Source organism: Sus scrofa, chromosome 1 (genome assembly GCF_054392235.1).
Source record: "Sus scrofa isolate SSC_HxYL_T2T_F1_AM1 chromosome 1, Sscrofa_HxYL_maternal_Yorkshire_Landrace_v2.0, whole genome shotgun sequence".
Taxonomy (NCBI): Eukaryota; Metazoa; Chordata; class Mammalia; order Artiodactyla; family Suidae; genus Sus; species Sus scrofa.
In genome coordinates, this window is record NC_139383.1 from 260,179,984 (window position 1) to 260,205,402 (window position 25,419).

The 25,419-nt window shown below is 39.5% G+C and overlaps 1 protein-coding gene across 10 annotated transcripts in view; it reads right to left on the minus strand.

Moving 5' to 3' along the window:
- Positions 1-25,419, minus strand: part of LOC146407135 (uncharacterized) — a 975,296-nt gene that overhangs the window by 410,261 nt on the left and 539,616 nt on the right. Inside the window, exon 5 of one of the 10 annotated variants that reach the window (XR_014825606.1) lies at positions 10,490-10,599. The exons of 8 other annotated variants lie outside the window; for them this stretch is intronic. Coding sequence is in view for 1 of the 2 variants with exons in the window: in XM_084992962.1 (XP_084849088.1) it covers positions 23,630-23,664 (35 nt within the window). In the remaining variant the exon portion in view is untranslated. Of the gene's footprint in view, positions 1-10,489; positions 10,600-19,391; positions 23,665-25,419 lie in introns of those variants that run through there. One more of the 10 variants, XM_084992962.1, reaches the window with a different exon arrangement.

The following is a 25,419-nucleotide window of genomic DNA, read 5'->3' on the forward strand; positions in this document are numbered from 1 at the left end:
ACATGGAACAACATGTTATTAAAAGGCTGCATTTTATTCCACTATAATTTATTTACTTAATTCCTGGTTATTGGCTATTTTGGTCATCACTCAATGTTTTTGGTAGAATGTATTACATTATTATATTAGTTTCAATCTCTCTCTCTCTTTTTTTTTTTTTTTTTTTTTATCTTTTTAGGACCACACCTGCAGCATATGGGTATGTGGATGGGTCTTTTAACTTCACTTGAATGGGAGCATGATATTGAGCTATGGAAGGGATGGAGGTATCCCATACCTTGGGTGAAACAAGGGAAGCTGGGAGAGGTAGTTTATCAGTTTCTGGATGACGGAGGGGGGAGGGGTCGGTGATGGAGAAAGGAGTGAGAAGCATAAGGGAGGCTCTGAATTTAGACAGAATATCTCTGCTGAGAATTGGGGTTGGGCACCTGGGTAGTAATAAGAAAGAGTAGCTGAAGGTTGTTCCTGGTAAGAGGCAATTTGGAGAAGGCACTGTTAACAGATTGGAAATTATGCCGTCAATCCCCACAGTGGAAACTTGAGAGGGGTGTGTTTGGCCTGCAAATTCACGCAGTGCTGAGTAAGTGGCCCCTGTGTTGATAAGAAAGAAGACTGGCTTACCTGCTCCCAGTAGAGTTACCCTGGGCTCCAATGGAGTGATAGGCTAGGGCTCCAAATGGAGCTGTAGCCACTGGTCTATCCCACAGCTAAGCAACACCAGATCCAAACCGTGTCAGCAACCTATACCACAGCTCACAGTGATGCCAGATCCTTAACCTATTGAGCAAGGCCAGGGATCAAATCTGTGTCCTCATGGATGCTAGTCAGATTCATTTGTGCTGAGCCACAGCAGGAACTCCTATATTAGTTTCTTATTGAACTAATTGTAACAAAAGTAATTGTAACAAATAACCACTAACTGAGTGACTTAAAAATTTATGCTTTTATAATTCTAGAGGTCAGAATCTCAAATTAGTTTCACTGGGGCTAAAGTCAAACTATCATGCAGGCTGGTTCCTTTGGAGGATCTGGAGGAGAATCCAGTTCCTTGCCCTTTCTGGTTTTTAGAGGCTATCTAATGACCATGTGGGTGCATGTGTCTTTTTAAAGGAAAGTTTTGTCCAGATATATGCCCAAGAGTGGGATTGCAGGGTCATATGGTGGTTCTATGTATAGATTTCTAAGGTACCTCCATACTGTTCTCCATAGTGGCTGTACCAGCTTCCATTCCCACCAACAGTGCAGGAGGGTTCCCTCTTCTCCACACCCCCTCCAGCATTTGTTGTTTGTGGACTTATTAATGATGGCCATTCTGACTGGTGTGAGGTGCGATCTCATGGTAGTTCTGATTTGCATTTCTCTAATAATCAGGGACGTTGAACATTTTTTCATGTGCTTGTTGGCCATCTGTCTATCTTCCTTGGAGAAATGCCTATCCAGGTCTTTTGCCCATTTTTCCATTGGGTGGTTGGCTTTTTTGCTGTTGAGTTGTGTAAGTTGCTTGTATAGTCTAGAGATTAAGCCTTGTCAGTTGCATCATTTGAAACTCTTTTCTCCCATTCTGTAAGCTGTCTTTTTGTTTTCTTTTTGGTATCCTTTGCTGTGCAAAAGCTTGTCAGTTTGATTAGGTGCCATTGGTTTATTTTTGCTTTGGTTTCTGTTGCTTTGGGAGACTGACCTGAGAAACCATGAGTAAGGTTGATGTCAGAGAACGTTTTGCCTCTGTTCTCTTCCAGGAGTTTGATGGTGTCTTGTCTTATATTTAAGTCTTTCAGCCATGTTGAGTTTATTTTGGTGCATGGTGTGAGGGTGTGTTCTAGTTTCATTGATTTGCCTGCATATGTCCAGGTTTCCCAGCAATACTTGCTGAAAAGACTGTCTTTCTCCCATTTTATGTTCTTGCCTCCTTTGTCAAAGGTTAATTGACCATAGATGTCTGGGTTTATTTCTGGGTTCTCTATTCTGTTCCACTGGTCTGTCTGTTTTGGTACCAGTACCACACTGTCTTGATGACTGTGGCTTTCTAATATTGCCTGAGGTCTGGGAGAGTGATGCCTCCTGCTTGGTTTTTGTTCCTCAGAATTGCTTTGGCAATTCTGGGTCTCTTGTGGTTCCACATACATTTTTGGATTGTTTGTTGTAGTTCTGTGAAAAATGTCATGGGTAATTTGATAGGGATTGCATTGCATCTGTAAATTGCTTTGGGTAGTATGGCCATTTTTACAATATTAATTTTTCCCACCCAGGAGCATGGAGTATCTTTCCATTTCTTTACATCATCTAATTTACTTGATTAATGTTTTATACTTCTTGGCATATGAGTCTGTCACTTCCTTGGTCAGGTGAATTCCCAGGTATTTGATTTTTGGGGAGATGCAATTTTAAGGGTATTGTATTTTTGTATTCCTTTCTTATTATTTCATTGTTAGTACACAGAAATGCAACTGATTTTTGGATGTTAATTTTATATCCTGCTATTTTGCTGAATTTGTTGATCATTTCAGTTAGTTTTTGGGTTGAGTCCTTAGGGTTTTCTAAATATAGTATCATGTCATCTGCATACAGCGACAGTTTTCCCTCTTCTCTTCCTATTTGGATGCCTTTTATTCTTTCATTTGTCTGATTGCTGTGGCTAGGACTTCCAATACTATGTTGAATAACAGTGGTGAGAGTGGGCATCCTTGTCTTGTTCCAGATTTGAGTGGGAAGGCTTTCAGCTTTTCCTCATTGAGTATTATATTTGCTGTGGGTTTGTCATAAATGGCTTTGATTATGTTAAGGTATATTTCCTCTATACCCACTTTGGTAAGAGTTTTTATCATGAATGGATGCTGGACTTTGTAAAATGCTTTTTCTGCATCTATTGAGATGATCGTGTGTTTTTTTACATTTCTTTTGTTAATATGGTGTATGACATTGATTGATTTGCATATGTTGAACCATCTTTGTGAACCTGGGATGAATCCCATCTGGTCGTGGTGTATGATCGTTTTTATACGTTGTTGGATTCGGATGGCTAAAATTTTGTTGAGAATTTTTGTGTCAGTATTCATCAAAGATATTGGCCTGTAGTTTTCTTTTTTGGTGGTATCTTTGTCTGCTTTCGGAATTAGGGTGATGGTGGCGTCATAGAATGTCTTTGAGAATGTTCCTTCTTCTTTAACATTTTGAAAAATTTTAAGGAGGATGGGTATAAGCTCCTCATTGTATGTTTAGTAGAATTCACCTGTGCAGCCATCTGGTCCTGTACTTTTATTTGTAGGGATTGTTTTTATGACGTATTCAATTTCATTTCTAGTGATCAGTCTGTTCAGTTGGTCTCTTTCTTCTTGATTCAGTTTTGGCAGGCTGTAAGATTCTAGAAAATTGTCTCATTTCTTCCATATTGTCAAATTTGTTGGCATATAGTTGTTCATAGTATTCCCTCATGGTTTTTTGTATTTCTGTAGTATCACTTGTGACTTCTTTTTCATTTTTTATTTTGTTTATTTGGGTTTTTTACTCTCCTCTTCTTGGTGAGTCTTGCCAGAGGTTTGTCAATTTTGTTTACCTTTTCAAAGAACCAACTCTTGGTTTTATTTATTTCTTTGATTGTTTTTTGAATCTCTATTTTATTGATTTCCCCTTTGATCTTTATAATTTCCTTCCTCCTGCTGACTTTAGGTTTTGTTCTTTTTTCTAATTCATTTAGGTGTTGGGTTAAGTTGTCGGTTTGAGGTTTTTCTTCTTTTTTGAGGAAGGCCTGTATGGCTATGAATTTCCCTCTGAGCACTGCTTTTGTGGCATCCCATAGAATCTGAATATGTGTCTTCATTATCATTTGTCTCAAGGTATTTTTTAATTTCCTTCTTGATTTCCTCATTGATCCATTGGTTTTTTTAGTCTTCATGTAATAAGTTTTTTTCTCATTTCTTTTCCTGTGGCTGATTTTTAGCTTCATGCCATTGTGGTCAGAGAAGATACGTGAAATAATTTGTATATTCTTAAATTTGTTGAGGTTAGCTTTGTGCCCAAGTATGTGATCAGTTCTTGAGAATGTTGCATTTGCACTTGAGAAGAATGTGTATTCTGATTTTTTTTGGATGTAAGGTCCTGAAAAAGTCAAGTAAGTCTAACTTTTCTATTGTGTCCTTTAGGTCTGTTGCCTCATTGATTTTCTGTCTAGAGGATCTGTCCATTGTTGTGAGTGGGGTGTTAAAGTCTCCTACTATGATTGTATTCCCATTGATTTCTCCTTTTATGTCTGTTACTATTTGTTGGAGGTATCTGGGTGATCCTATATTAGGGGCATATATATTGATGATTGTAATATCCTCTTCTTGAATGGATCCTTTAACCATTAAATAGGATACTTCTTTGTCTTTCTTTATGGCCTTCATTTTAAAGTTTATTTTGTCTGATTTGAGTATTGCACCTCCTGCTTTCCCATCTTGTCCATTTGCATGAAATATCTTTTCCCATCCCCACTTTCAATCTATATGTGTCCTTTGTCCTATGATGAGTTTCTTATAGGCAGCAGATTGAAGGTTGTTGCTTTTTTATCCAAACTGCCCCTGTGTCTTTTAATTGGAGCATTTAGTCCATTGGCATTTAAAGTGATTACTGATAGATACGTATTTATTGCCATTTTAAACCTTGTTTTCCAGTTGATTCTATGTTTCTCTTTTCTTCTTTTCTTTTTTGGGTTGGATGGTTTCCATTTATTTTATGCTTGAGTATTTTTCTTTTCAATTTTTGTGAATGTAATGTTTGGTTTTGATTTGTGGTTGCTCTGTTTTTTAAGCATGTTAAGCTCTTCCTATATCTCCTTGGTTTTTCCTGATAGTCATATAGGCTCAGACACATCATTAAAATAAAAAAAGAATCTATATTTTCTTACTTACCTTCCCCACACTGTATGATTTTGATGTCTTTTTTTTTTTTTAACATCTTCATGTTTAGATCTGTATGCTGGCTTATTTAAGTGATTGCTTTCCAATTGTGGTTTCCTCCATCCTAATTCTTCTTTTTCTCTTTTTTTTCCTCTCTCTTTTTTAATTTAGAGAAGCCCTTTCAGTATTTCTTTTAGAATGGGTTTAGTATTGCTGTACTCTTTTAGCTTTTGTTTCTTGGAGAAATTCTTTATTTCCCCTTCTAATTTAAATGATATTCTTGCTGGATAGAATATTCTTGGTTACAAATTTTTTCCTTTCAGCACTTTAAATATATCTTGCCACTTCCTTCTGGCCTGTAGTGTTTCTGTAGAGAAATCAGCTGATAGCCTTATGGGGGTTCCCTTATAATCAATGCTTTGATTTTCTCTTGCTGCCTTTAGGGTCCTCTCCTTATCTTTAACTTTTGCCATTTTTATAATATGTCTTGGTGTGGGCCTGTATGGGTTCAGCTTGTCTGGGGCCCTCTGTGATTCCTGTATCCTGATATCAGTATGCTTTATATTTGGAAAGTTTTCAGCCATAATTTCTTCAAATATATTTTCAATCCCCTTTTCTTCTTCTTTTCCTTCTGGAATTCTGATTATGTATAGACTGGCCTGCTTTATATTATCCCATAGGTCTCTTATGTTGCTTTCATGTTTTTTCATTTGGTTTTCTGCAAGCTGTTCTGATTGGGTGATTTCCATTATTTTATCTTCCATGTCACTAATTTGTTCCTCTGCATTATTCATTCTGCTCTTTATTGCCTTAAGCTCGGTTTGTATCTCTGCAATTTTCTAGTTTTTCTTGGCTCCTCCTTATATTTTCTAGTTCCTTTCTAAAAGAATCTGCATTACTGTTCATATCCTTTCTTAATTCCTTCAGTATTTTCAATACCTCCCTTTTGAACTCAATGTCTGTCAGACTGCAGAGGTCTGTTTCACTGTTATCTGCTTTAGGTGAATTCTCCTATTCCTTTAACTGGGAATGGTTTCTGTGCTTCTTCATCTTGCTTGTGTTTTTCTTTTTCCATGAGTTCAAGGAAGCCAAACTGTAGTCTTGTGAAGCTACTTCTATGTAAGAATACCCCTTTGTATTTTTGGGGGGTTACTGTCTATTTTTGGCATGGGAGTTTGAATATTTGCTATCTCTTTCTTCCGTGTGAGCAGGCTGTTGTTCCCAGGATGCTCAGTGTTGTTTTCAGGGAGAAGGAGGCAATGGGTAGGGCCAGCAGTCAGTGCCTGGTCATTGGGCTCTCAATAGCAGTAAGGAGCTGTAGGAGGGTGGCTCAGGCTACTCCTAGTTGCAGGGCCCTGGGAAATGGTAATAAGCTTTAGGCAGATCTTCAATGTGACCAGAGCATTTGGCAGTAGAAACAGCAGGGTGCGTGAGTTCCCAGGTGAGTGAGAGCAATAACAGCTTGTGTTTGATTGCAATACCCTCCTGTGAGGCAACTGGAACCGCAGGTGGTGCCTGTTCAAGGACCCCTATTGGGAGCAGGCCATGAACATCTCTACAGTCAGTAATAACTGTGGTGGTTTGCCCCCGCCACTGGGAGACCATGCATGAAGAAACCCGTCTCACTTAGCCCACATATGAGGTGTTGTAAAGGGTGCTCCTAGTTGCAGGATCCTGGGAAGTGACAGATGAGGCATGTGGGTACTGCCTGGAACATTTGGCAATGGCAACAGCAGGGCGGGTTAGTTCCCGGGGGTGCGAGAGCACTAACAGGTGGTGTTTAGTCACAATGCCCTCCTCTGTGGTGCCCTTTAGGTGAATGGGGCTGCAAGTGATTTTTGTTCAGATATCGCCAATGGCAGTGGGCCACGCCCACTTCTGGAATCAGGGATAACAGCGGCAGTTTGCCCCGGCTGCCCCCAGACCATGCAAGAAGCACCCTATTCCACTTAGCCCACTCAGGAGGTGCTGCACCAGGTGCTCCTAATTGTAGAGTCTGGGGAAGGGACAGTGACCAAGTGTCTGGGGGTCACTCAGAGCATTTGGCAGTGGCAAATGCTGCAGGATGGGTGTGTTCCCAGGGGAGTGAGAACAAAAGCGTATGGTGTTTGGTTGCAATGCCCTCTTTTTTTCTTTTTTGGCAACCCCTTAGGTGATTGGAGTCACTGGTGGAGCCCACTCACAGCCCCCATTGGTGGCAAGCCACGCCTTCCTCTGGCATCTGAGACGACCGCCACAGTCTGTCCCTGCCACCTGTAGATCGTTCAAGAGGCACCACGTTGCACTTAGCCCCCTTATGCCCTTAGCCCACACAGTAGGTGCCTGGCCGCTGGTAGCCTGCATAAGAAGCGCCTAATCTCCCTTAAACAAGCAAAAGGCTTCTCACCGCCCCCACCCTCTAAGCCTGTGGGTATGTGCACACTCTGGAACAGGGAGTTTCCTATGGTGGCCCGCCCCTCCTCCTCTACCCTCCCTGACAGTGGCGCCTTGCCTCTTCTGTGGGTCCGGACCTTCTCCTGGGTTCCCTCCGCCATGATGTTCTCCTCCTTAGCCTGTGGTGCACTGCTCCTTAGCCCCTCATGCCATCCCCAGTCCTATCTCCAGGACTGACCTCCAGAGCCTGAGTCTCAGCACCCAGCCCCTGCCCAAGCGTCTCAGGCTGTGGTGTCTGTGCCAGTGGTTCAGATGATCTGTGCGGCTCTCACTGTGCTTTGCTGTTCTCAGTCCAGCTGCTGTGCTTTTCTCGGGGACTCTGAGGTCCCACCAAATCAGCCAATCTTTTGTCAGTTAGGTGGCTTCCCAGGAGGTCGGTTCCTTTTCTCCTTCACAGCTCCCTCTGGGGAATGCTAGTCCCCTCCTGATTCCTTTTCTTTTTTTCTACCCAGTTATGTCAAGAGTTTCTTGCCCTTTTTGGAGGTTTAAGTTATTCTGCCAGCATTCAGTTGATGTTCTGTGCAAGTAGTTTTACATATAGATGTGGTTTTTTTGCTGTGTTTGGGGGAGAAGGTGTGGGGGGGCTCTTACTCCTCTGCCATCTTGCTCCGCCTTAGTCTTCTAACTTCTTCATCTGTTCTTTCAGACACAGAGAATACCTACTACATAAACAATTTCCAAATGTCATTATATGAGTAAGCACCTTAAATAGAAATTCAGTGCCAGTAATTGGATCTATTAAAAAGTTAGCATTTTTTAAAAGGAATAATTGATTTTCCTATAATACCATTGTTTCATTTGTTAAGATATTTTTAAAAATCAGTCTGCTTTAAAAACATAAACCCTTATGTAGTAATGTTACTTTGTTTATGTGATTCTGAAGTCCTGAATAATTCCTGGGTGAATCCACTTGTTCTAAAACTTGAAGGTACTTGGGGGTTCCGTCGTAGCTCAGTGGTAATGAACCCAGATAGTATCCATGAGGATGTGGATTTGACCCCTGGCCTCACTTAGTAGGTTAAGGATCTGGTGTTGCTGTGAGCTGTGGTGTAGGTCGCAGATGTGGCTTGGATCCCATGTTACTACGGCTGTGGTGTAGGCCGGAAATTGTAGCTCCAATTCAACCCCTAGCCTGGGAACCTCCATATGTCATAGATGTGGCCCTAAAAAAAAGTAAGATAAATAAATAAGAACACCATAAATCAACTATAATGGAAAAAATAAAAATTATAAAAATTTAGAAATAAATTAAAAATAATTAAATTAAATTAAATTTGAAAGTACTTTAAGAGAATTACTGCCTGACAATGTGCATTTCAGAGCCAGAAGATGCCATTGAGACCTTTTATCTTATTTTATAGAGGAGTAAACTGAGACTTGTGGGGAGGTAAAAAATTTGCCCAATATGTCACAATTAGTCACAGAGTTCAGTCTTATTCCCTATCCACAATTCTTGCATTCATCACATAGGCCTCTGGCTTTCCATCACTGTGGCAGCCCTTGGCACCACCCTACATGAAGCAGAGCTTGTTAGCTAAGCCAGGACAAGAAGCCTCCCAGGTCCATCAGATTTCCTTCTTCTGAAAACAGGCAGGCCTCATAGAAGAACAAAATCACTGAAGCTTCACCTTTGAGGAATATGGGGTGTTATTAACCTTGCCACACCAGTCCTCTGGTTATACAGCTGCAGCCTCCTGCATGCAGCCCACCAGGCCCCAGTGGGTCTTCCTGCTAATGCCATGTCCAACCCAGAAGACCTAGGATGATTCCAATCAACCTTCCTGTGGACGCATAATGAATCTATGTTTAAATACACACATGTCGCAGTACAATGAAGGGAGATTCTGGCTTGTGACAAAGTCAAGATCGTGCATGCAAACACAGCAGTAGAACTGTGAATTATGAAATGTGCCCCTCCCTATAGGCCCAGGATTGCTTCTCTTTATGGAAGTTCTTTCTTACAGGTTGTACACCTTCTAAAATTCTACAGCTGTCACTAAACACAATAACTAGGCTACGTTCTTTTCCCAAACAACTCAGGAAGGTCACTATATTTCACCTTGATGACACCTTAGTATCTAAAGAGAGGTGAATGGTTCTTCTTCCCTATGGCTTCCTCTCACAGGAGATATGGATCTTTCTTCTCAGTTACTCAGGGGGTCTGGCTCTAACATAAACCACAGAAAATCAGCCTGAACCTTCCCTGTGGCTGAGAAAGGTAGGACAGAATGGATGTGTTTTCAGATCAACTCAGATGCTCAGGTCTTCAGAGGGTGTTATGGACTGAATTGTGACCCTTCCCCCAAATTTACATGTTGAAATCCTAATCCCTAGTACTTTAAAATATGACTGCACTTGGAGATAAGATCTTTAAAGAGGTAATTAAGGTTAGATGAGGCCATAAGGGTAGGGCCTCAATCCAATATGACTTGTGCCCTTACAAGAAGAAGGAGGGACACCAGGATGTGTACACACAGAGAACAAGCCATGTGAGGACATAGTGAGAATATGGACAGGATCTGCAAGCCAAGGAGAAACCAAACCTGCTGAACTCTGATCTTGGACTTTCAGCCTCCAAAACTGTGACGAAAGAAATTTTTGTTCTTTAAGCCATGCAGTCAGTGGTATTTTGTTATGGCAGCCCTAGCAAGTTCATACCTAGAGTGATCCAGAAACTAACATGGATCTAGACTTTGATTCTAAAACCCAGAACCCAAAGGGTGCAAGAGGCTTTATGTTTTACATCATTTGTCACGATTGAATCTGACCAATTTCCCTTCAGAAGAAGCACAAGCCAAGGTAACCAATCCCTAAAATAATGGAAGGGAAGAATGGTGACCTTGGAGCAAGGTGGATTTCTTTTTGGCATTCATGAATCAGGGTCACATTTCATAGAACAAGCCACAGTTGTCTTGCCCAAGAAAATGTCTAGTCTATCAAATATCCTTAGCCTATACCTTACAGTTATGGCATATGTAATGAGAGCTCATAAACTCAAATACCCCACTTATTTGAATTTTTTGATAGGATTATACTAAAGTTTATCTTTATACAGGCATAAATGAAGTAATAAAGGAAATCAATCAACTTCAAGGAACTGGTATATTTACTTAGCTCAGCTTCAAATTCTTTAGAAATATGAATTTGCATGTAAATAATGATGGCATCAAAGCTAAAACACTCACCTCTCTTCATAAAACAGCTCACACCCTTTTCTCTCTCATCCTAGAAGAATGGTTCTTTATCCTTGTTCACTTGAAAGTTGACTTGGAGAAATTAGAACGATAATGAAAATCTAACAGAACCCATAGAAATGAGAGGAAAGGATAAGTATGATTTTATTTTAATGCTTAAACATCTCCAAATACAGCAAAAATATCTAACACATAGTAAGCACTGCATAAATGTCATTTCTATTCTCCTTTCCCAATTATCTAAACAGTTAAGTTTTACTATAATGATAGATTTAGGTGCTAAAGTGTCATGAAAATTCCTAAGTTATAAAGCTGAAATGGAATTAGAGACCATCAACTCCTTTATTCTAAGATGTAGAAACTGAGGTCAACAGGGGTTAGTGATTTATTTAAGTTCATTTTCTCATAAATAAATAATTTTTGTGTAGCAAGCACTGGGCTGGTCATGGCCTCCACTTAACCGATGTCAGTAGCACACACACATCCCCTTTCCCGTTGTGACAAACAAAAATGTCTCTCCGAGGACAAATAGGAAAATTTTTCATATTGTTTATAATTCTCCAGAAAAATTATAAGTGCCACCATTGCACTTTAAAACTGCTAACATGATTTCACAAACATTAGCTCGTGAAATTCTCGCAATAGGTCTTTAGACTTGGTTTTCCAACCCCTACATTACATTTTTCTTGTAAACCAGCTTTTTCAAGGCTCCAAGGGTAACTTGAAGGCAAATATAACAACTTTGTTGAATAAGTTAACATTTACCCTTTTTCTGTGCTTTCTAATTTAAGCTTGGCCCTTTAGTCAATATTTTAGTGGTGCCTCTGCACACTGGCTGTAGGGAAGCTTGCAATGCTTCTCAGGCTTGTGAATGAACCAAACAATACTATACTTGCTGTGCTTCAAACTGGTCTTAGATTACTGATGCTAAAAAAAAGAGTGACAGTGGTAAATTTCTCCAGAAGAGAATTTACAAAATGTAAGCAGCAGCATACATGCAAGTGCACGTGGACACACACACATATACACATTCACACACACACACACACACACACACAATCTGCTCATCTGCTTAATACTTTGGAATATATCAGAGACAGAAAGAAATGTCTTTTTGTAGAGTTTTGGTCACATTTTAGAAAGGAGAAAAATAGCAGCTCATGAGGAGTTACTTCAATTTTTCCAAGGCTATTATTAAAAATAAAACCTCGCTTCTGGCCTCTGATACAACATCTAGTACCAGACTAGCTTTCCTACCATGAACTATAAAACTAGGAATAAATAGATTCCTGCTATGGTGCAATGGGATTGGCAGCATCTCTGGACTGCTGGGACACATGTTCAATCCCTGGCATGGCACAGTGAGAAGGATCCAGCATTGAAACAGTTGTGGTATAGCTCACAGCTGTGGCTCAGATCTGATCCCTGATCCAGGGGGAACTCCATATGCCATAGAGTGGGAAGGAAGGAAGGAAGGAAGGAAGGAAGGAAGGAAGGGGAAGGGGAAGGGAAAGGAAGGGAAGGGAAGGGAAGGGAGGGAGGAAGGAAGGAAGGAAGGAAGACAGAAAGAAAGACAGACAGAAAGAAAGACAGACAGAAAGACAGAAACACAGAAAGAGAGAAAGACAGAAAGACAGACAGAAAGACAGAAAGAAAACTCCTAGAAACAAATAATTATAAAATTAAATTTAAAAACAGTATTTGCAAAAGCATGAAAAACATAAAATTCTTTTAAATAAATGAAAGGTGTACAAAACTTCTACATCAAAAACTATAAAATTTTCTGAAATTAAAAAAAAACCTAAAAAAATGTATAGGTATACTCTCTCTATAGATCAGAAAACTCAATATTGTTAATATGGCCATTCTCTATAAATTACCTCATAGATTTAATGCAACCTCAACCAAAATTCTAAATGACAAGATGACTCAAAAATTTAGATGGAAACATAAAGGGCCATAAATAACAAAAATAATTGTAGAAAGAACAAGGTTAGATAAGTTATGCAATTTAATGCAAAGATTTACCATAAACTTTCTTAAGCAAGATATCACCCCACTGACTAAGGATATAGACATAGAACAAGAAGGACTAGAAAGTCCAGATATAAACTCACACATACATGGCCAGATGAATTTTGAAAAATACACCAATGCAGTTCAATGGAAAAAGAAAGTCTTTTCAACACAGACTTTTAAAAAAAATATTACTCAATGAATTTACTACATTTATACTTGTACAATGATCATCACAACTCAGTTTTATAGGATTTCCATCCCAGAATGCCAGGGCATCCCCCCACCCTCCAAATGTCTCCTTTGGAAACCACAAGTTTTTCAAAGTCTGTGAGTCAGTATCTGTTCTGCAAAGAAGTTCATTGTGTCCTTTTTTCAGATTCCACATGTCAGTGAAAGCATTTGATGTTGATGTCTCATTGTATGGCTGACGTCACTTAGCATGATAATTTCCAGGTCCATCCATGTTGCTAAAAATGCTGGTATTTCGTTCCTTTTAATGGCTGAGTAATATTCCATTGTGTATATGTACCACATCTTCTGGATCCACTCCTCTGTCCATGGACATTTAGGTTGTTTCCAAGTTTTGGATATTGCAAATAGTGCTGCACTGAACATTGGAGTACATGTGTCTTTTCGAGTCATGGTTTTCTCTGGATAGATGCCCAGAAGTGGGATTGCTGGATCAAGTGGTACTTCTATTTTTAGTTTTCTGAGGAATCTCCATTCTGTTTTACACAGTGGTTGCACCAATTTACAATCCCACCAACAGTGTACTAGGGTTCCTTTCTCTCCACACCCTCTCCAGCACTTATTTTTTGTAGATTTTTTATGAAGGCCATTCTGGCTGGTGTAAGTTGGTACCTCAAAGTGGTTTTGATTTGCATTTCTCTAATGATGAGGAATGTTGAACATCTTTTCATGTGTTTTTTGGCCATCTGTATGTCTTCTTGGAGAATTCTCTGTTTAGATCTTCTGCCCATTTTTTGATTAGGTTGTTTGTTTTTTTGGTATTGAGCTGCAGGAGGTGTTTATATACTTGGAGATTAATCCCTTGTCAGTCAATTCATTTGCAAAGATTTTCTCCCATTCTGTGGGTAGTCTTTTTGTTTTGTTTAGGGTTTCATTTGCTGTGCAGAAACTTTTAAGTTTAGTTAGGTCTCATTTATTTATTTTTGTTTTTAATGTCATTATTCTAAGAGGTGGATCTGAGAAGATGTTGCTGTCCTTTATGTCAGAGAGTGTTTGGCCAATGTGTTCTTCTAAGAGTTTTATAGGGTCTGGTCTTATATCTAGGTCTCTAATCCATTTTGAACTTATTTTTGTGTATGGTGTTAGGAAGTGTTCTAATTTTATTCTTTTCCATGTGGCTGTCCAGTTTTCCCAGCACCACTTATTGAGCAAGCTGTCCTTTCTCCACTGTATTTTCTTGCTTCCTTTGTCATAGATGAGTTGGCTGTAGGTGCATGGGTTTAATTCTGGGCTTTCTATCCTGTTCCACTGATCTCTATTTCTGTCTTTGTGCCAGCACCATAGAGTTTTGATGACTATTGCTTTGTAGTATAGTCTGAAGTCAAGACCCTGTACCCTCCAGCTCTGTTTTTCTTTTTCAGGATGTCTTGGGCTATCCTGGGACTTTTGTGCTTCCAAAAAAACTTTAAAATATTTTGTTTGAGTTCTGTGAAAAATTGGTAATTTGATAGGGATTGCATTGAATCTGTATATTGCCTTGGGTAGTATAGTCATTTTGATAATATTGACTCTTCCAATCCAAGAACATGGTATGTCTTTCCATCTGTTTGTGTCATCTTTGATTTCTTTCATCAGTGGCTTATAGTTTTCAGAGTACAGGTCTTTTGTCTCTTTAGGTAGGTTTACTCCTAGGTATTTTATTCTTTTGGATGCGATGATAAATGGGATTGCTTCCCTAATTTCTCTTTCTTATCATTCATTGTTAGTGTATAGAAATGCCGTTGATTTCTGTGTGTTAATTTTGTATCCTGTGACTTTGCCAAATTCATGGATGAGCTCTAATAGTTTTCTGGTAGAGTCTTTAGGATTCTCTAGGAATAGTATCATATCATAGGCAAGTGGTGATTGTTTTACTTCTTCCTTTCCAATTTGGATTCCTTTTATTTCTTTTACTTCTTGACTGCTCCGCCTAGGACTTCCAAAACTATGTTGAGTAGCAGTGGCGAGAGTGGACATCCTTGTCTTGTTCCTGATCTCAGCGGGAATTCTTTCAGCTTTTCACCATTGAGGATGATGTTAGCTGTGGGTTTGTCATATATGGCCTTTATTATGTTGAGGTAGTTTCCCTCTATGCCCACATTGTGAAGGGTTTTTTATCAGAAATGGGTGTTGGATTTTGTCAAAGGCTTCTTCTGCATCTATTGAGAGGATCATATGGATTTTATTTTTCAGTTTGTTAATGTGGTGTATCACACAGATTGACTTATGGATATGAAAGAATCCTTGCATCCCTGGGATAAATCCCACTTGATCATGATGTACAATCCTTTTAGTGCATTGTTGGATGTGGTTTGCTAATATTTTTGTTGAGGATTTTTCCATCGATGTTCATCAGTGAAATTGGCCTGTAGTTTTCTTTTTTTGTGGTATCTTTTTGTCTATTTTTGGTATCAAGGTGATGGTGGCTTCATAGAATGAGTTTGAGAGTAACCCTTCCTCTGCAGTTTTTTTGGAAGAGTTTCAGAAGGAGAGGTGTTAGTTAGCTCTTCTCTAAATGTTTGAGAGAATTCACCTGTGAAGCCATCTGGTCCAGGACTTTTGTTTGTTGGAAGTTTTTAATCACAGTTTCAATTTCAGTACTTGTGATTGGTCTGTTCATTTTGGTTTAGTCTTGGAAGATTGTACTTTTCTAAGAATTTGTCCATTTCTTCCAGGTTTTGTTTTATTGGCGTATAGTTGCATATAGTAGTCTCTTATGATCCTTTGTATTTCTGTGATGTCCGTTGTAACTTCTCCTTTTTCACTTCTAATTTTATTGATTTGAGTACTCTCTCTTTTTTTCTTGATAAGTCTGGCTAAGGGTTTATCAATTTTGTTGATCTTTTCAAAGAACCAGCTTTTCATTTCATTGATCTTTGCTATGGTTTTCTTCATTTCTGTTTCATTCATTTCTGCTCTGATCTTTATGATTTCTTTCCTTCTACTAACTTTTGGTCTTGTCTGTTCTTTTCTCTCTGAGGTCTTGTCTGTTCTTTTCTCTAACTTTACATCTCTGCTGCTTTAGATGTAAAGTTAGCTTGTTTATTTGAGCTTTTTCTAATTTCCTGAGATAGGATTGTATTGCTATAAACTTTCCTCTTAGAATGGCTTTTGCTGAATCCCATAGGTTTTGGAGTGTCATATCTTTATTGTCATTTGCTTCTAGGTATTTTTTAATTTCCTCTTTGATTTCTTCAGTGATCCACTGGTGTTTAGCATGTTGTTTAGTCTCCACGTGTTTGTGCTTTTTGCAGTTTTTTTCTTGTTGTTGATTTCTAGTCATATAGCGTGTGGTCAGAAATGATGCTAGATATGATTTCAATTTTCTTAAAGTTACCAAGGTTGGATTTGTAGCCCAGGATATAATCAATCTTAGAGAATGTTCCATGTGCACTTGAGAAGACTGTGTATTCTGCTGCTTTTGAATGGAATGTCCTATAAACATCTATTAAGTCCATCTGGTTTAATGCTTCATTCAGGGCCTGTGTTTCCTTATTGATTTTCTGTCTGGTTGATCTGTCCATTGCTGTGAGTGAGGTGATAAAGTCCCCTCTATTATTATGTTATTGTTGATTTGTCCTTTTAAGGTTGTTAGCAGATGCCTTACATATTGTGGTGAAACTAGGTTGGGTGCATAGATATTTAAAATTGTTATATTTTCTCCTTGGATTGATCTTTTGATCATTAGGTAGTGACCTTCCTTGTCCCTTAAAATATTCTTCATTTTAAAGTCTATTTCATCTGTTATGAGTATTGCTACTCCAGCTTACTTTTGATTCCTATTTGCATGAAATATTTTCTTCCATCCTCTCACTTTCTACTTGTATGTGTCCCTAGAAGTGAAAAAACTCTCTTGAAGACAGTATATATATATGGGTCTTGTTTTTGTATCCATTCATCCAGTCTACGTCTTTTGGTTGGGGCATTTAGTTCATTAATATTTAAGGTAATTATTGATATGTATGCTCTTATTGCCATTTTATTAATTGCTTTGGATTTGTTTTTCTTGCTCTTTTTTCTTCCCTTCTTCCCTTGGTCTCTCCTTTTGTGGTTTGATGGCTATATTAGTGTTGTATTTGAGTTGACTTTTCTTATTTGTTTGTGTATGAATTGTAGATTTTTGGTTTGCAGTTATTCGGAAGTTTTGATATGAGTCTATATATATATATGAGATTGTTTTAAGTTGTTGGTCTCTTAATTCCAAGTGCATCTCCAGTGTCCTGCATTTGTACCCTCCTCACGATTTCTGATTTTGGTGGCATAATTGTTTGTGGATGATTTCGTATCTTTACTGTATATTTACATTTACTGGTGAGTATTGTCATTTGTAGTATTTTTGTTTCTGGTTGTGGCCTTTTCTTTTCTGCCTAGAGAAGTTCCTTTAGGATTTGCTGTAAAGCTGGTTTAGTGTTGCTGAATTCTCTTAGCTTTTGCTTATCTGAGAAGGTTTTCATTTCTCCTTCAAATCTGAATGAGAGCCTTGCTGGGTAGAGTAATCTTGGTTGGAGGTTTTTTCCTTTCATCACGTTAGGTATATCATGCCACTCCCTTCTGGCCTGCAGAGTTTCTGCTGAAAAATCTGCTGATAACCTTATCAGGGTTCCCTTGTATGTTGTTTCTTTTCCCTAGCTGCTTTCAAGATTTTCTCTTTGTCTTTAATTTTGATCAGTTTGATTAATATGTGTCTCAGGGTATTCCTCCTTGGGTTTATTTTATGTGGTACTCATTGCGGGTCCTGGATTTGAGTGAGTGGTTCCTTTCCCATGTTAGGGAAGCTTTCAGCTATTATCTCTTGGAATATTTTTTCTGTCCCCTTCTCTCTCTTGTCTCCTTCTGGCAACCCTATAATACAGATGTTGGTGCGTTTCACATTGTCCCAGAGTTCTCTGAGACTCTCTTCATCTGTTGTCAATCTTTTTTCTCTTTTCTGTTCTGCATCCATAATTTCCACTAATCTGACCTCCACCCAGCTATTTGTTCTTCTGTTGACTGCTTCTAATGAATTTTTTATTTCAGTTGTTTTATTTTGCATCTCTTCTTGCTTAAGTTTTATATCTTGTATCTCTTTGCTCAGTGTTTCCTGTAAGTTATCCATCTTTGCCTCCAGTTTATTTCCAATGTCTTGCATCATCTTCAGCATCAACAGTCTAAAGTCTTTTTCCTGGAGGCCAAGAATCTCTTGATCACTTAGCTGTTTTTCTGGGGCGTTTTCGTTCACCCTTATCTAAGTTACAGTTCTCTGTGTTTTCATTTTTATAGGTTTTTGGTGTGGTGACCTTTTTACAGGTAATAGAGTTGTAGTCTCTCTTACTTCTGGTGTCTGCCCCCCTTGTGGCTGAAGTTGATGCAGGGGCTTGCTGATGGGAGGGCCTGATGCCTGCCCACTGGTAGGTGGACTTGATTCCTATTCCTCTGGTGGGTAGGGCTTTGTCTCTGGGTCAGATTAGATGTGGCTGTGTGCCTGGGGAGCCTGTTTACTGATGGGCGGGGCTGTGATCCCACCTGAATTGCTGTTTGCCCTGGGGCTTCTCAGCACTGATGGGGGGGGGGGGCAGATTTTCCCAAAATGGCCACCTCCAGAGAAAGGCACACTGCTGAATATTCCCGAGAGCTTTGCTTCCAATGTCCTTCCCTCACAACACGCCACATTCACCCCTGTTTTCCCAGGATGTCCTCCAAGAACTGCAGTCAGGTTTGTCACAGATTCCTATGCAGACTTTGCTTTGCCCTGGGACCCAGTGCACGTGAAAGTCTGTGTGCGCCTTTTAAGAATGGGGTCTCCATTTTCCCCAATCCCATGGAGCTGCTGCACACAAGCCCCACTGGCCTTCAATCCCAGATTCTCAGGGGGCTCTTTCTCCCACTGCCAGATCCCCACACGTGGGGGTTTGATGGGGGGTTCAGAACTTCACTCCTGTAGGTGAGCCTCTGTGATCCAGTTACTTTGCAGTCTGTGAGACTGCCCATCCGGGAGGTATGGGATTGCTTATACCATGTAATCGCCCCTCCTACCTCTTGATGTGGCTCCTCTTTTTCTTCTAGAGTAGGATATCTTTTTGAAAGTTTCCAGTAGATTTGGTTGAAGATTTCTCAGCATTTGGTTGTAAATCTTGTTGTTTTTTAGGAGAGAAGTTTGGGTTTTTTTAGGAGAGAAGTTGAGCTTCAGTGCTTCTATTCCCCCATCTTAATTCCATCCTCAACATAGAGTTTTGAAACAGCTGTATATCTGTGTGCCAAAATTGCGACAACTCCCCCCCAAAAAAATCCCCAGAATTTCAGCTCCTACTGCATGCCTATATTAATTAAATATGAATCACAGACATAAAGTGTAACACCGAAAAAAAATTCTAAAAAACAGAAAAAACCTTTAGGTAGGCAAAACAAGACACAAAAAGTATGAATTATAAAAGAAAAAATGATATTTATCTTCAAAATTAAAATGTTCTATTCTTCAAAAGACACTTAAGAAAATGAAAATGCCAATCACTGACTGGAAGAAAATATTTGTAATACCAACATATGACAGAATACTAGAAGATAAAAAGAACTCTTCCAACTTGATACTAAGAAAAAAAATAAATAAATAAATGCACCAAGGAGTTAAACAGATACTTGATAAAAGAAGATGTGCAAATGACCACCATACAAAAAAGATTGTAAACACTTTTAATCATAATGGAAATAGAAATTAAAACCACAATCAGATCCCACTATATACCCACAAAAAATGGCTAGAATAAAATACTCACAATACCAAGTGTTGACAAGGATGAGGGGCATCACATACATTGCTACTTGGATGGTGAAATGATACAACTACTTTGGAAAACCACTTGGTGATTTCTTCTAAAGTTAATCATATACAACATCAACTCACCAATTTCAATCATAGGTAATTTCCTCTTCATTTCATTAAGAGAAATGAAAATATATATTCACAAAATGATTTTATGTGAATATTTCAGGCAGTTTTATACATAATAGCCCCAAACTGGAAATAATACAGAAGTTCATCAGCTCGTGAGTACATAACAAAACTGTGGTATATTCAAACAACGGAATACTGGTCAACAATAAAAAGAAATGAACTACAATAACATGAATGAATCTCAAACATTACACTGAGTGAAAGAAGCAAGACATGATAGAATCTACCCAATAGGATTCCATTTACAGGAAGTCCTTGATTTTGTAAAACTAATAGTGATAGAAATCAGACAAGTGTTTGCCTGAGGCAATGAGTATAGGAGAGTAGATCTGCAAAGAGCCATGAGAGAAGTTTCTGGAGTGATGGAAATATTTTGTATCATATTGAAGTGGTGGTTATCCTTATGTACACATTTGTCAAAACTCATCAAAGTATACACTTAAAATGTAAGCATTGTATTATATGTCAATTATACTGGAATAAATTTGATTTAAAAATAAAAATCATGAGCAGAAGCAGGCATGCTACTTTACAGTTTACAAAGGCATTTCAATGTTCGGTTGATCTTCTTAATCCTCACCATCATCTTGTGAAGTAAGCAGATATACAAGCTTCTCTTTTGTAAATAACTACAAAATCATGTAGTCTGTTCATGAGCTACATTATCTCATTTGCACATAGGATTCATCTCAACCTGTCTTGGAGGAATGAGAACAGAACCCCACTTTCCCATGCACAAAAATTATAAAAGCTGCTTCGGATGGAGCATCACCTAGATTTTCAGGAAGGGTGTGCTCATAATAATAATGGTTATACTGAGTATTATTTATTTATAAGTTCTTGCATTGTGGCAATCTCTATCAAAGCAATTCTCAAAATAATCCTGAGAGATAGGCCTTATTATGGCCATGCACAAATTAGGACAATGAGCCTCAGTGAAGTTAAGGGACTTGCTTATGTTCACACAGCTGAGTGGCAGAGCTGGGGACCCAGATCTGATGGAGCTAAAGCTGCAGCTCTTTGCATACATAGCACCACACTGTCTCCCTATCTGAGACAACTGGAGCTCTTTCTTTCTGGCAACTAAATTTACCCAAGCAAGTTGGCTGGGAGTGGTACTTTGAGGAAGATTAAGGTGAGATTCATTCAAGATTAGAATGATGCGTTCTACATCCCAAGGATTGTGTGGGTATCAATGTCTCCTCTAACCCAATAGGTAGACACTGAACTCCAAAGGGAAGAGGGGTATCGTTCTGTGAAAGAACAGGAAGGCTTATCAAGGCTCACTTGTGCTGCTCACCTGGGAAGCTGAACACTGATGTAAAAAAATTAAAAAGCAGGAAAACATGAGCATGGCCAGGCAGTCAGTACACCCTGGCATGAGATGATGCTTCTGATAGAAGATCAGAAGCCAGAATACTTGATGCAAAGTATTGTGGGATGGAGGTTTCATGTTGGGAAATAGTAACACAGACTCACTTTTCTTTAAAGAACAAAATTAAGGAGGCATCAAAGCACAATGGATTATTATGATTTACTTGAGGTGGAGTGCTAACTCTAACATTTGGCGAAATGAGTCTGAGGCTAGAGAATGCTGGTTAAAATTCTGACTCTAATACTGGGTTAAAACCATGCTACTTTCTTTGCTAGCTGTGCCTCCCTCACCTTAGCTGGCAAATATAGACAACAGCACCTACTTCCCGGTACTGCTGTTAAGATGGATGTCTGCAAAGTGCCTATGCCAGTGCCTGGCACTGGGTAACTTACTCTCCTCATCCTTTGGGTAATCCATCTGGAATCTTAGACTTCAATTGTGTCTAAAATCCTGAAACATCAGTCCTGGGAACTCCACCTACCTCCAGGGAATGAAGTGTGCTGAAAGTTAGTCTTCTTCCCCGCAACTTCTTTTTCTCTCTTCCTGCGTCTTGCATTCTTCCTGAACCCCAGGCTTCACACTGTCCCATGTTTGCTCCTGGATCTGCTGGGTCTGACCAGGCTTTGCCTCAACTCTTTATCATCAAACTATCCAGGACTCTCTAACGGCCTCTGCAGCTGGCTCTTTTGAGAGGGGCAAGAATAAGTTTCTGTTCTGATAAAAATTCAGTCATGGAAGGGCCAGGCCTTTTCTGCTGAATCCCCTCTTAATTGGACTTTAAAAAGGCAAACTTGACCATGTCACATTCTTGATTAAAATCTGCTACATTTGCAGAGTTCCCTTCTGACTCAGTGGTCAAAGAACCCAACTAGGATCCATGAGGATGTGGGTTTAATCCCTGGCCTCTCTCAGTGGGTTAAAGATCTGGCGTTGCCATGAGCTGTGGTGTAGGTCGGAAACACAGCTTGAATCTGGTGTTGCTCTGGCTATGGTGTAGGCCAGAGGCTACAGCTCTGATTTGCCCCCTAGTCTGGGAAGTTCCACAGACTGCAGGTGCAGCCCTTAAAAAAAAAAAAAAAAAGCCATTAATTAATTAATTTTTAAAATCTGCTACATTTGCCCTCAAGACCAGGTCCAAAATCCTTAACATGACCTGCAAAGTCCTAGAGGGCATGATACATGACAACCTGTCTTTCTCTCTCACCAATCTCCCCCACCACCTGCAACAATTAGCCTCACACACATACTCTAATTTCCAACCAAATTTAACTACCAGCACTTCCCAAATGTGCTGCACTCTCTCCTGCCCCAGTGACTTTGTATATCCTATTTCTATTTCTTGTAATCCTTATCTTCCAGCTCCTTCAATACCATTTTGCCTGGCTCATCTCTATTCCTCATCAGTCAATTTAGTGATCATCTTGAAAGTTATCTCTAATTCCCAGGGCTGATTCAGGATCCATACGGTCTGCATCTCTGGATCTCTAAGCTTCTATTATAGAGGTGATCACCATCAGTTGGCTTTATTGTGTCTTTCCCAATAGACTGTGAGCACTTTGAGAGTAAGCCTACATGTGCCCTCCTGTATCCCCAACACCTACCAAGATGCCTGAGTAGTTGTAGAGTGAAAACATGAAAACATCTATAGCAAGTTAGGAATGACAAATTACAACCATTTAAAGTGTACTATGGGTCCTGGAAAAAAAATATCCCATAGAGAAAAGAAAGCAAAAGTGAGAATTTCTGCAATAAACTTTCTGTGAGGTTTCCCAAAGGATCCCCAGCAAATGGGGCCAACAGCAATGCAAGACCACTGGACCACCCTGAAAAAGCAAAACTCTCTTCTCAGAATTGCATGGGAAACCCTCCCCCGCCCCACCTACATTGTGTTCTCAGCCCACTCAGTCTGGAAATGGAGTGTCACATTTTTTGGTCTGTGCTGTGTACTGGTCTGCTCCAAAGTTGAAGGGAACAACATTCTCTAGGCACAAAGAATGCACCCAGACCCACTGATTAGGAATGTATTTTTAAACCAAAAAGTTTGGGAAGAGTTAAGCAGCCTGGAAGCTTTTAGAGATCTGTAGCAAATGGGATTCAGCACAAAGACCTCCCAGGATGCAGAACTTGTCCCAGACAGGAATCAAAGCTGTCTCAGATCTGGTAAAGATTTCTAGGGACCAAAGTAATTACCAAAGATCTATCTGTAGCAGATCCCCAAGGTGGACACTGAGACTCCTAGGGTCTGTTCTCACATGGGACCGGCAAATGCAGGCTTCTTTGCCCCAGCAGATGGGCAAACTTTGACAAATACAGGCTTAGTTGGATCCTTGAGATACAGTTGCACAGAAAGACTTCAAATCAGTTTCTAGCCTGGATGTTACTGGAATGTGTCACTGATGGCTGTCTCCTACAAGTTCTATTTCTTCATCTCTAAAATGCAGTCCCAATGAAACTGTGTTACCAGGGGACCACAAATAGAGAGTGATTTTGACAATGTATTAATATAGCACAGCAGTTGAGAGAGTGGTCTCTGGGGTCTGAATGCCTGGATTAAACTCTGGCTTCATCAACTGTGTATGACTTATTTTTTTAACCTGCAATCTTCATTTTCCACATCTGTGAAATGAAAATAATGAGAGGTTGTATAAGAGTAAAGATTTAGTAGGATTTTATATTTAATATATTTTATTTAATATTAAACCCTTGCAAGCACCTGGCACACAGTGGAATCAATATGCTTTAACTACCATTAGAGAAATACAACACTCCCTGATAATCTGGGGTGCTCAGTAGTCACAGGACTGACCAGAAAAGAATTTTTGCTCAAGTGGTCCAATTACAACCTTGGAAAAGAGCCCTGTAGCTTCACGTATAAGATGGTCACTGGTTTGGATTTGTTCTCTGTGTCTATTAATACTTATTTACCAAGTTCATGTGCCCAGATAATTCCAAGCATCTGAAGATACAAAGATGTAGGTGGAATGGTCCCAGCTCTTTCTGAACTCATTGATGGGTGGGAGAGTCAGACACAAAAAGATGTAATGGCAGAATAAGATGCATCTCATTACAGTGTGATAATTCAAGTGAGAGAGGAAGGCAAGGGGCTGTGGACACACAGAGAAGAGACCCAGGGTATGTAGAAGGCTTCCTAGAGAATATAAGGTTCAGGGAGATACACAAAAGAATGAGAAGTGGAGTTCACTAGATGAAAAAGGCAAGGAAGGCCAGCCAGGGACAAAGGCCTAGGGATACTGTGTAGTTTGGGAACTGCTGAAATGACCAGAAGATAGGAAAGTAATTCACCTTAGCTCAAGGCCAGAATGTAAGGGCAGTGATGAAGCCAGAACTTCTTATAAAAAGAAACTTATCAGGGAGATCCCATGGGCTGAACTCAGGTGTCTCAGCCTTGGCACTACTGACATTTTGGGCAGAATGATTTTGTTATAGGGGCTGTCCTGAGCACTGTGGAATGTTTAACAGCTTCCCTGGCCTCCACTTCCCCAGTGTCAGTAGCACAAACATAGCCCCTTCCTCAATGTGATAAACAAAAATGTCTCCAGATATTGTCAATGCCCCCCGAGGGGTAAAATATCCCGGTTGAGAACCACTGGACTAAACAGAAGACTTTAAATTTTATGCTGGTTTAGAGGCATATGATCAGATATACTTTTAATTTAGATTGTTTTGGTTTCGAAAGTCAGCACAAAGACAGGCAATCTGGCTATTTCAGCCATCTAGGAAAGAGATTATGAGTGACAGTAGAAAGGCTAAAAAAGGGGATGCTCTCTCTATAGCTATAGCTAGATACAGATACAGCTATATCTCTCTATAGAAACACATTCATATATACTAAATGATAATCAGCATACATACTAATTACATACTGGCATATAATAATATTGGTATGTATAATGCTAATTATACACTAATATATATGTAATATATAATACCCATACACCCACATGCCCCTAACTGGCTCTATAGGAAGACAGGGGGTGGCTAAGGGAGAAGAAGGTGATGAGTCTACATACCTCCCAAGGACAAATAGGAAAACTTTTTTGTATGGTTTGTAATTCTCCAGAAAAATTATAAATGCCACCACTGCACTTTAAAATTGATAACACAATTTCACAAATATCAGCTCATGAAACCCTCACAATAGCTCCCTAAATTTGGTTTTCTAATCACCACATTACAAATGAGGAAACCGAGGTTGAGAGAGTTAGTGATTTACCCAGAATCACACGACTGGTAAATTATGAAGTATGGGAGTTCCTGTCGTGGCACAGTGGAAACGAATCTGATTAGGAACCATGAAGTTGCGGATTTGATCCCTGGCCTCACTCAGGGGGTTAAGGATCCAGTGTTGCT